The sequence below is a fragment of the Dendropsophus ebraccatus genome, chromosome 7, assembly GCF_027789765.1.
Source record: "Dendropsophus ebraccatus isolate aDenEbr1 chromosome 7, aDenEbr1.pat, whole genome shotgun sequence".
NCBI lineage: Eukaryota > Metazoa > Chordata > Amphibia > Anura > Hylidae > Dendropsophus > Dendropsophus ebraccatus.
This window is the reverse complement of record NC_091460.1, coordinates 148,281,389-148,293,305: the sequence shown is the minus strand read 5'-3', so window position 1 is coordinate 148,293,305 and position 11,917 is coordinate 148,281,389. Positions and strand designations below refer to the sequence as shown.

Here is an 11,917-nt window from a genome sequence, read left to right as displayed (position 1 = left end):
GGTGTATGGCGTCCTATCTCAGGGTCAGCAGGTGTATGGTGTCCTATCTCAGGGTCAGCAGGTGTATGGCGTCCTATCTCAGGGTCAGCAGGTTATGGCATCCTATCTCAGGGTCAGCAGGGTTATGCCGTCCTATCTCAGGGTCAGCAGGTTATGGCGTCCTATCTCAGGGTCAGCAGGTTATGGCGTCCTATCTCAGGGTCAGCAGGTTATGGCGTCCTATCTCAGGGTCAGCAGGGTTATGGCGTCCTATCTCAGGGTCAGCAGGGTTATGGCGTCCTATCTCAGGGTCAGCAGGGTTATGGCGTCCTATCTCAGGGTCAGCAGGGTTATGGCGTCCTATCTCAGGGTCAGCAGGTGTATGGCGTCCTATCTCAGGGTCAGCAGGTTATGGCGTCCTATCTCAGGGTCAGCAGGGTTATGGCGTCCTATCTCAGGGTCAGCAGGTGTATGACGTCCTACCTCAGGGTCAGCAGGTGTATGGCGTCCTATCTCAGGGTCAGCAGGGTTACGGCGTCCTATCTTAGGGTCAGTAGGTGTATGGTGTCCTATCTCAGGGTCAGCAGGGTTATGGTGTCCTATCTCAGGGTCAGCAGGGTTATGGCGTCCTATCTCAGGGTCAGCAGGTGTATGGCGTCCTACCTCAGGGTCAGCAGGTGTATGGCGTCCTATCTCTGGGTCAGCAGGTGTATGGTGTCCTATCTCAGGGTCAGCAGGTTATGGCGTCCTATCTCAGGGTCAGCAGGTGTATGGCGTCCTATCTCAGGGTCAGCAGGGTTATGGCGTCCTATCTCAGGGTCAGCAGGGTTATGGCGTCCTATCTCAGGGTCAGCAGGGTTATGGCCTCCTATCTCAGGGTCAGCAGGTGTATGGCCTCCTATCTCAGGGTCAGCAGGTATATGGCGTCCTATCTCAGGGTCAGCAGGTGTATGGCGTCCTACCTCAGGGTCAGCAGGTGTATGGCGTCCTATCTCAGGGTCAGCAGGTGTATGGCGTCCTATCTCAGGGTCAGCAGGTGTATGGGGTCCTATCTTAGGGTCAGCAGGGTTATGGCGTCCTATCTCTGATCTGGATTTTTTCATCTTTTTTTTTTGTTATAATGGAAAAACGGACCAAAACAGATGCAGGCCATGTCATTTCCATACAGCTCTGTTTGATGTAGATGGGAGTGACAGATGTGGCCCCTCATGACGTGTGCCGTGAGAGCTAGCATATCGGACAGCATGACTTTGTGAAACTCAAAACAAAATTGCCACCTGTTAAATATTTGGCCTCTACACAATGACTACAGACACGTTACCATTTATAAATAACAGGGGTAACTCCAATTTTTATACTTATTTTTCTGACTCTGTTCCCTTCCATTAAGGAATTGGCTATGCCTCGGGCTGCTCATCGGATTGTACTGCCGCTTTAAGGTTATCCCAGAAGACTTGTTGCTCTTCTTCTTCTGACGGCCACTCAATGTAAGTTTTTGTGTTCATGAGTTTCCTCAGTTTGATGAATCTTTTTGGGATGGTAGACTTCTCAATGGGTTCCAGCAGAACCAAAATGGCAGTATCATTGTTTTCATCAAAAAGACGAAAGTGGGAGAACTCCAGCTCATATTTGCACCACTCACTTTGCACAAAATGCTCCGACAAGATAAACAGGGTTTTGTAGCTTCTCTCCATGGCATCAATGATATTATCGATGATCCATTTGCCCGGTACAAAGTCTCGCTTATGGTAACAAACTCTGAGGGGGGGATTTCCTTTTTCGAGCTCTGGTACCATCATATTCTCAACCCATTCGGAGTCTCTTTCACTGTAAGATATGAAGGCATCGAAACGGATTTCCCTTTCCGTTACCTTTAGAGGCTTCCTTTTGGCTTTTAACCAGGCCCAGGTCATCTTAGTATACCAAACACAATGGAGAAAGTGGCAAAGCCACACAATAATGGCTATAACTAGTATCGATATGATGCAGGACAGCGTAACGACTAACGTCTTATGGCACATCAATACAGGGAGATGTGCGTCTTTAATCTGTTGTCCTCGTACTGAAGGAGGAGAGTCACATATGTAGCTTTTCGGCCAACCCACAAGGATTTGGTTATGATACTTAGCAAATTCCACAAACTGACAGGAGCAGAAATAATTGTTGTCCGCTGCATCCAATGAAGTCAGATTTGGGAAGTTACTCAAATCTGAGGTAAAAAAGTCGTTGAGGATGTTTTTCCTGATAACTAGTAATTTTAGGCTTGTAAGATTGGCTCTTACAGGTAACATGGTCAATCTGTTATCTGATATGTAGAGTTCCTTCAAATTTGGTAAATTAGCAGCAAATTCTTCCAGGTTATTGCCACTAACATCCAAAACCTCTAAAGTGACCGGAAGGCAGCTGTCAATCTGTTTTAACTTACAGTCTGAAATATTTAGGTAGGTCAGGTTCCTGGGCCAGCGGCAGGATGTGATACTGGTGTCACCAAACATATTTTGGCTTAAATCAATAGAAGTCAATGATGGAACCTTTGCAAGTGCCTTGGAAACCATGGGTAATGAAGTCAAGAGGTTTCTGCTGATATTTAGGGTTCGTACAGAAGGCCAAGCTCCAAAACCGTCTAAATAACAGGCCGAACTTACCAAAAACAAGTCAGTCAGCACGTTCCCACTCAAATCGAGGTATTCCATCATCTTAAAGGCTCGGGAAAAATTACAAGGCATGAGAAAAACCTTGCTGTTTATGCAGGTGACACTTTTTATTGTACGGACCACCTGATAGATAAAATGGAAGTCTGTAAAGAGATAAAAATTAGGTATGTACAGGTTCTTGACAATGATTGTTGATAATGAGGAGTTCTCATCTTTCAGATAGGGAAGACCTTGTCCTGTTCCAAAAAGTTCGCTATCTTCTAAAGCAAGAGTGGTAACGTTCCTGAAGGTATGGATAATCTCTATCAGCCTTGCTGTACTCAGGTCAGTCAGGAAACAGTCTCTAAACATTAAAGTCTTCACCGTTGTATCATTGAGCAGCACAAAGGCTTCAGAGTCCTCTCTGTTCTTCAAGGATGTATTCCGAATTTCTAACCAGGTGGTCGAATATGTCAGATCACTTATTATTTCTGGCAACAAAGTTAAATTTGCAGCAAGAGTCACATGTCCTATATTCTGTTTAGATTGTACGGCACCTTTTGTATAATTTATGAGGTGGGACATATTTAAGTAGAGTTCCTTCAAGCTTGGCACACCATCAAAGTCTTCTTTATTGAGGGCCACAAAGTCTATGTTACCGAGTCTAAGATTCTTCAGAGAGGACAGAGAGGAGAATATGGGCTGCTTACCGAGTGACGTGTAGTGATTACCCAGCAAGTTCAAATGGGTTAGTTTGGGAAGACCGGCAAACCAAGTGGGTGTCAAGCTGGATAAGTTGTTATACGAGAGGTCCAGTTCCTCAAGGTTCTTTAGCGACTGAAAAGCGCTATCGCCGATGCTATGGATTTCATTGCGATATAGCCAAAGTTTTCTAAGGTTTTCGTAGGACTTCAGCTCATCGTCCAATATAGTTTGAATGAAATTGTTAGATAAATCCAAACCCTTTATTTGTCTGGGCAACATGGAAGGAACGGAACGTAAATGCAACGAGGAGCAGTCACAGAAGTCCATAGGGTCACAATGGCAGTCAGCTCCATCTTCTGAATATGATGACTTCACCAATGAGAAGAAGAAGCAGAAATTCAGCAGGTAATGCACCATTTTGGATCTGCAAGAAATAAAAAGTCAGTTATTATTACAAAGCAGGCAGGCATGCCTTGTATATATAGGCACTAGAGGGATAGATGGGTTGGTACCAGGGTAACATCCTTTCTCCGCGAATGATATAATATGGAGGAGGCAAGAGGTTTATGAAACCTTTAGGTAGGTTGGTTAAGTCTAGAGCGACTTAAAGGAAGTACTGTAGGATCATCAGGTATGTGGTATGGGGATTGCACCCACCCAGCCCATTGTGTAGACAACAATGATAACGTACCTCTCCCGAAGGCTATATATTTTTCTAACTCGTATATTCGTCTAATTTCCGGGAGTATCATATATGCTATTGGGAATATGGTCCTTTAAGTCACCGAGAAATGAGCAAACATCTATTGGTTTTGCAAAAACCACAGTACAGAAAAAACTGAATTGGATCACACCATGTGAATAAGCCACCAATAGGGCATTAAAGGAGAAGTCCCACAAATTATAAAAATGGAAGGTGGGGGTGGGGGCTCCGTACTACCGCTCCTGGGTCCCATTCACATCAGCTGGGATCCTGCAGCTCTGCTAGGTCCAACGCTACGACCCCGGCTGAGTGACTTTAGAGCGGTGCAACAGAGGCATGGTGTGTGTGTGTGTGGGGGGGGGGGAACGGGTGAGATCACTTGTTTTTTCTCACCCACCCCCGCACGTCTGCAATTTTTCACCGTTTGTGGCACTTCCTCTTTAAGTACCATGTGATGGTACAGAGTGATAATAGGGAAACATCATTGGCCACTCTACAAGGTTGCTGCTGAGCCAGACATTTTGGGGGTCTTATGCCCCTCTCCATAGACTTCTATGGGCAGCATGTGAACTGATCCCACAGTCAGCTGCTAGTCCATATTTTAAAGACAAAATGTTTTTTTTCCGAGTGGATGAGGCTAAAAAGTCCCACATTTTACACTAACTATCGTATGTGTCATAACTTGTTACTTTTAAACCAGAAAGTCACTAACAGAACCCCACAGGGACAAGTACTTGAAGAGGACAACGTTGCAGATCAGTGACCGACCACCACTACAACAGCAAGTACGGCCATTCAGGATGAGCGGCAGGACATACTAAGCGGGATGTCACCTCCTCAAACAGTCACCGACAGTGCCGGGCGATGGGCTACCACAGATCTGAGATGGCGGCCTATCAGCCCATCAATTTTAATAGGTCAGAAAACCCTTTCAAAATTTGAATAACTTAATTATTTAGGAAACACTTAAGGGCCTTTTACACAGGTCGATTCCCGGCAGGGTGTGATGGTAGAAATGCACCTGCGGCCGATAAACGACCCGTGGAAAAGTGACAGCGATCCGCCAAGGAGCAGGAAAACACCAAATCCTCTGCCGATCGCATCATTAGAACGGACTTTCAAATTTATTATTGTCGAACACACAAATTCCTGTGTAATCTGAATGCATAGATATACTGTATGTATAGAGGATATACTGTATATATAGGATGTATTGTACATACAGGATATACTGTACATGTAGGAGATGTATATAGTATATACTGTACATATAGGAGATGTATATAGTATATACTGTACATGTAGGAGATGTATATAGTATATACTGTACATGTAGGAGATGTATATAGTATATACTGTACATATAGGAGATGTATATAGTATATACTGTACGTATAGGAGATGTATATAGAATATTTATATAGGATATACTGTACATATAGGAGATGTATAAAGTATATACTGTACATATAGGAGATGTATATAGAATATGTATATAGTATATACTGTACATATAGTGTTTGAAGGATTGAACAAAAATCTCAAAACATCAGTATTTGTAGCAAAAAAGAGAATTCAGTATTTTGGGCCCTTTACCTTGTAAATCTTCTCCAGTGTCGGATGGCCGGATCAGTCCAGTTAGAAAATGGTCGACTTCATCAACTAGATAAAAGGTTCTTTCAGTAGAACCAGTTCTATTCATTGCAGATGTCCTATACGGGAAATACAGCAAAATCTGATAACATGGTACTAATTCACTACTGCAGAGATACAGTAACACCCCTCATATCCTATATATACACTATATCCTATGTACAGTATATCCTATATACATCTCCTATATGTACAGTATATCCTCTATGTACAGTATATCCTCTATGTACAATATATTCTCTATGTACAGTATATCCTCTATGTACAGTATATTCTCTATGTATATCCTCTATGTACAATATATTCTCTATGTATATCCTCTATGTATAGTATATCCTATATAAATATCCTATATACACAGTGGTGCCTTGGATCATTCTGGGACGGCGCTTGTAATCCGAATCACTCTTATACCAAAGCAAATTTCCCCATAAGAAATCACTGATCTGCAGACAATTGGTTCCCCACCCCAAATATACTGATTATTATTCTGAACATGTAGAAGATATGAAACAATGAGAATCAGCTGAATCTGTGATATTATAAGTTACTGTACAGTTTAGAATTCAGCATGTGGTATATAATGTATAGTAACTGTATAACCCTGATAACACAGCAGCTGGATATGTGATATATAAGTTACTGTACAGTATAGCAGCATGTAGTATATAATGTATAGTAACTGTATAACCCTGATAACACAGCAGCTGGATATGTGATATATAAGTTACTGTACAGTATAGCAGCATGTGGTATATAATGTATAGTAACTGTATAACCCTGATAACACTGCAGATGGATATGTGATATATAAGTTACTGTACAGTATAGCAGCATGTGGTATATAATGTATAGTAACTGTATAACCCTGATAACACAGCAGATGGATATGTGATATATAAGTTACTGTACAGTATAGCAGCATGTGGTATATAATGTATAGTAACTGTATAACCCTGATAACACAGCAGCTGGATATGTGATATATAAGTTACTGTACAGTATAGCAGCATGTGGTGTATAATGTATAGTAACTGTATAACCCTGATAACACAGCAGCTGGATATGTGATATATAAGTTACTGTACAGTATAGCAGCATGTGGTGTATAATGTATAGTAACTGTATAACCCTGATAACACTGCAGCTGAATATGTGATATATAAGTTACTGTACAGTATAGCAGCATGTGGTGTATAATGTATAGTAACTGTATAACCCTGATAACACAGCAGCTGGATATGTGATATTAATAGTTACTGTACAGTATAGCAGCATGTGGTATATAATGTATAGTAACTGTATAACCCTGATAACACAGCAGCTGGATATGTGATATATAAGTTACTGTACAGTATAGCAGCATGTGGTATATAATGTATAGTAACTGTATAACCCTGATAACACAGCAGCAGCTGGATATGTGATATATAAGTTACTGTACAGTATAGCAGCATGTGGTATATAATGTATAGTAACTGTATAACCCTGATAACACAGCAGCGGGATATGTGATATATAAGTTACTGTACAGTATAGCAATCAGCATGTGGTATATAATGTATAATAACTGTATAACCCTGATAACAGCAGCAGCTGGATATGTGATATTAATAGTTACTGTACAGTATAGCAGCATGTGGTATATAATGTATAGTAACTCTATAACCCTGATAACACAGCAGCTGGATATGTGATATATAAGTTACTGTACAGTATAGCAGCATGTGGTATATAATGTATAGTAACTGTATAACCCTGATAACACAGCAGCAGCTGGATATGTGATATATAAGTTACTGTACAGTATAGCAGCATGTGGTATATAATGTATAGTAACTGTATAACCCTGATAACACAGCAGCGGGATATGTGATATATAAGTTACTGTACAGTATAGCAATCAGCATGTGGTATATAATGTATAGTAACTGTATAACCCCGATAACACAGCAGCTGGATATGTGATATATAAGTTACTGTACAGTATAGCAGCATGTGGTATATAATGTATAGTAACTGTATAACCCTGATAACACAGCAGCAGCTGGATATGTGATATATAAGTTACTGTACAGTATAGCAGCATGTGGTGTATAATGTATAGTAACTGTATAACCCTGATAACACAGCAGCTGGATATGTGATATATAAGTTACTGTACAGTATAGCAGCATGTGGTATATAATGTATAGTAACTGTATAACCCTGATAACACAGCAGCAGCTGGATATGTGATATATAAGTTACTGTACAGTATAGCAGCATGTGGTATATAATGTATAGTAACTGTATAACCCTGATAACACAGCAGCGGGATATGTGATATATAAGTTACTGTACAGTATAGCAATCAGCATGTGGTATATAATGTATAGTAACTGTATAACCCCGATAACACAGCAGCTGGATATGTGATATATAAGTTACTGTACAGTATAGCAATCAGCATGTGGTGTATAATGTATAGTAACTGTATAACCCTGATAACACAGCAGCTGGATATGTGATATATAAGTTACTGTACAGTATAGCAGCATGTGGTGTATAATGTATAGTAACTATATAACCCTGATAACACAGCAGATGGATATGTGATATATAAGTTACTGTACAGTATAGCAGCATGTGGTGTATAATGTATAGTAACTGTATAACCCTGATACCCCAGCAGCTGGATATGTGATATATAAGTTACTGTACAGTATAGCAGCATGTGGTGTATAATGTCTAGTAACTGTATAACCCTGATAACACAGCAGCAGCAGCAGCTTGTAGGTACAGGATGGAGCTGCAGATCCCCATAATGGAGAGGATGGGAAACACAAGGGCGGACAGAGACTGCAGGAAGCATGAGGGAATGAGCAGGACAGATGTGGGCACATACATGTAGCGCTCTCTGTCCGGGGAGAGAGGGGTTACAGCTATGGAGAGATTACCTCCACAGTCCTGTCCCCTGATGTAAGCCCCAGCCTGAAGTGGATCTGCTAAGATTTGGAAGGTGAGGGAGACTCCCTGGGTCAGAGTACAGGGCTGTAGACCCCGCTATGCAGACCATGCCCCTCCCCCAGTACAGGGAGCTCTTAGACCAAAGCAATGCTCTTACACCAAGTCACTAATTTGAAAAACTGTGAGCTCTTGTACCAAAACGCTCTTAGACCAAGTTACTCTTTTACCAAGGTACCACTGTATATACAGTATATCCTATATACAGTACATATCTTACATATACAGTTTTTGGTACAGATGCAAAGACCACTGGACCATAAATCCCGGCTTGATAGTGGGCGCAGGATTTCTCTTGTAACGTAAACCACACTATATATACTATAAATAAATAAACCTACATCTTTATGGAATAACCACGTATATAGTGTGGTTTACGTTACAAGAGAACACCTGCCGGGATTTATGGTCCAGTGGTCTTTGCAAGACCACAAACGCATCTGTATCACGGACGTCTTTGGACGATGTACCCCAGCAGGAGCTGCGGTGGTTCTCCCCCCTCTTCCTAGAAGTGCTATATAGAGTTGTGCCTATTACCTTGCACATCTCCACTATCCTCCATCCTACTGATCCCTACATATTACACCAGGAGCCCCCCCCCCTCTTCTCTTTTTTCTCTGTCTATATACAGTTTTTCCTATATACATATCCTATATATACAGTAACATCCCTCGCATCCTATTATGTAATAGAGAATAGAATCTGCGTCTCTCCGTCTTCTGGTCGCGTGAGTTCGCTCTATATTTCCGTTTTCTACCGGAGACGAGAGCCTGAATCCCATCCCAGCCGCCATTTGTTACCATTGATTTATTATACTTACTTTGTATATATGGGGGGGGGGGCAGTCATTCCAGCTGTAACATTCTGGCCGTCACTGATTATCAGTGGATTCCACAACAATAACTTCATGTTTTATGGGAGCAGATGGGACGGCATCTTATACACGTCCTTGAAGGGTCCCTGTCGTTATAACTCAGCAGCAGATGTGATATAAAGCAGGTCTGCAATTTACAGTCGTTATTTTTCGTTATCCTGCCGTAAAACAAAGCTGAACTTATTTTACAGAATGTAGCAGGATGGACCTCGTTTTCTTTGTGACACGACCCTTTAAGGAGAACTCCGGCCACTTAAAAAAGAAGTTCTACAGCTGGCAGGGAGGATTATAACAAACTATTATTACTTACCTCTCCCCCTGGCCGCACAGGCTCCGGGACCCCCGCCAGAAGGCATTTCCCCATGAGCTCTGATGATGTCACGGGATCCCCTGCACTGGTGATGTCATGACCCGGGTGATGGACAGCACACTCAGCCAGGAGGGGGGAGGGACACCGCTGCAGTGCCTGATTGGGTGAGTGGCTCATCAGCCGGGCCGTCATCTCTGCAGGAGATCCTGGAGCAGCAGCTCAGCGCAGGAGAGGAGGCACCGGGAGAGGGGAGCTGAGATAGTTTATGTAACCCCCCCCCCCCCCTCTGCCAGACTGAAAACATTTCATACGGACGGCCTTCTCCTTTAATGTAATTTGATTTATTTCACATCACCTGTTGATTTAAATTTTGGGATCTGCCGCTGCCCATGAGATTTTCCGCTGCCCCTGGGATCTGCCGCCCCCCCCCCCCCCCCCCGGGGTCTGCCGCTGCCCCTGGGATCTGCCGCTGCCCCTAAGATCCGCCGCTGCCCCTGGGATGTGCCGCAGCCCATGAGATCTGCCGCTGCCCCTGGGATGTGCCGCAGCCCATGAGATCTGCCGCTGCCCCTGGGATCTGCCGCTGCCCCTAAGATCCGCCGCTGCCCCTGGGATCTGCCGCTGCCCCTAAGATCCGCCGCTGCCCCTGGGATCTGCCGCTGCCCCTAAGATCCACCGCTGCCCCTGGGATGTGCCGCAGCCCATGAGATCTGCCGCTGCCCCTGAGATCTGCCGCTGGGATCTGTCACTGTCCCTGGGATCTGTCGCTGCCCATGAGATCTGCCCCTGGGATCTATCGCTGCCCCTGGGATCTGCCGCTGCCCCTGGGATCTGTCGCTACCCATGAGATCTGCTGCTGCCCCTGGGATCTGTCGCTGCCCATGAGATCTGCTGCTGCCCATGGGATCTGTCGCTGCCCATAAGATCTGCCGCTGCCCCTGGGATCTGTCGCTGCCCATGAGATCTGTCGCTGCCCATGAGATCTGCCGCTGCCCCTGGGATCTGTCGCTGCCCATGAGATCTGCTGCTGCCCCTGGGATCTGTCGCTGCCCCTGGGATCTGTCGCTGCCCATGAGATCTGCCGCTGCCCCTGGGATCTGCCGCTGTAACACACTGGACGCTCACTAGAACCATCTGGAGAGAACAGTGTACACCTTGTGCCATATGTGCTGATCTGCTGTCTACACTCCTTGCTGAGACCCTGTAGACACCAAGGACAGGTCTCCCCCTCCCAGGGACAGCACTATAGGCAGCTCCCCCTTACCTGCCTGGCTGCGTCCGGCTCTCCCCAGCGAGCAGCAGTTTTTCAGTGCTGGGAGTTGTGTGGAGCCCGGCCCATACTGTACAGGGGGAGGGGGCTGCACTGATTTCTACAGCGGGGAAATCCCAGTCACACTGAGCTGCTCATCAGGAAGACGAGGGTGTGACTCTCTATACGCCTCTCTATATAGCTCTCTATACGCCTCTGAGGCCGGATCTGCAGCCTGTGCTCGCAGTGTGATAATAATCCACATCTCAGATCACTCGGATCCCTGATCCATTCCATGGTAATCGTCCATATGGATAAACAGCGAGCGCCGGTCTATGGTCAGGCGAGCGTCACACATAACAGCTCAAAAGGATTCAACTAGAAAGGAAGGAGTTCTGCCTCTGCTTCCTGCTGGATCCACTTCTGGCTTTGGCTTCATGACTGCATTGAGTGGCATTGTATCTGCAGCACCCTGACCCGTGGGGGCCACTCCGCAGTGTAGATGGTTGTGAGGGTGCAGGAACCGGGGCAGCTGTAGGATAATGTGGTCACGGTGTAGGCACGAGGGTGATACAGCTGGAAGCCGGGCCCCTGACCATGCGGGAATACTGGGCATGCGATTCTTCGTTGTCCTTAGTCAGGGCACCAATGATCACACCAATGCCAAGGTTCAGAAACAACGGTAGTTGTATATTTATTGTAACGGTGGTAACTAGTAGTAACAGTCTCTCCAGATGCAACCGGGAATAAGGCAGAGTAATGGGTGATGCTGCAATAGGCTGTGAGAGTAGCGTGCTGAATGATG

The 11,917-nt window shown here is 44.6% G+C and overlaps 1 protein-coding gene across 2 annotated transcripts; it reads right to left on the bottom strand.

The window, feature by feature from the left end:
• Positions 1–924: 924 nt before the first annotated feature.
• On the bottom strand, positions 925–11,187 carry TLR2 (toll like receptor 2). 2 transcript variants are annotated; one of them, XM_069976892.1, is made up of 3 exons: positions 11,128–11,187; positions 5,617–5,732; positions 925–3,741 (listed from the first exon to the last, which is right to left on the bottom strand). In XM_069976892.1, exon 3 carries the CDS (start codon positions 3,732–3,734, stop codon positions 1,377–1,379), a length of 2,358 nt encoding a protein of 785 aa, XP_069832993.1. In that variant the 5' UTR covers positions 3,735–3,741; positions 5,617–5,732; positions 11,128–11,187; the 3' UTR covers positions 925–1,376. The 2 variants fall into 2 exon arrangements, with proteins under 2 accessions (XP_069832993.1, XP_069832994.1); XM_069976893.1 differs by lacking the exon at positions 11,128–11,187 and adding an exon at positions 9,500–9,928.
• Between the last annotated feature and the right edge of the window lie 730 nt (positions 11,188–11,917).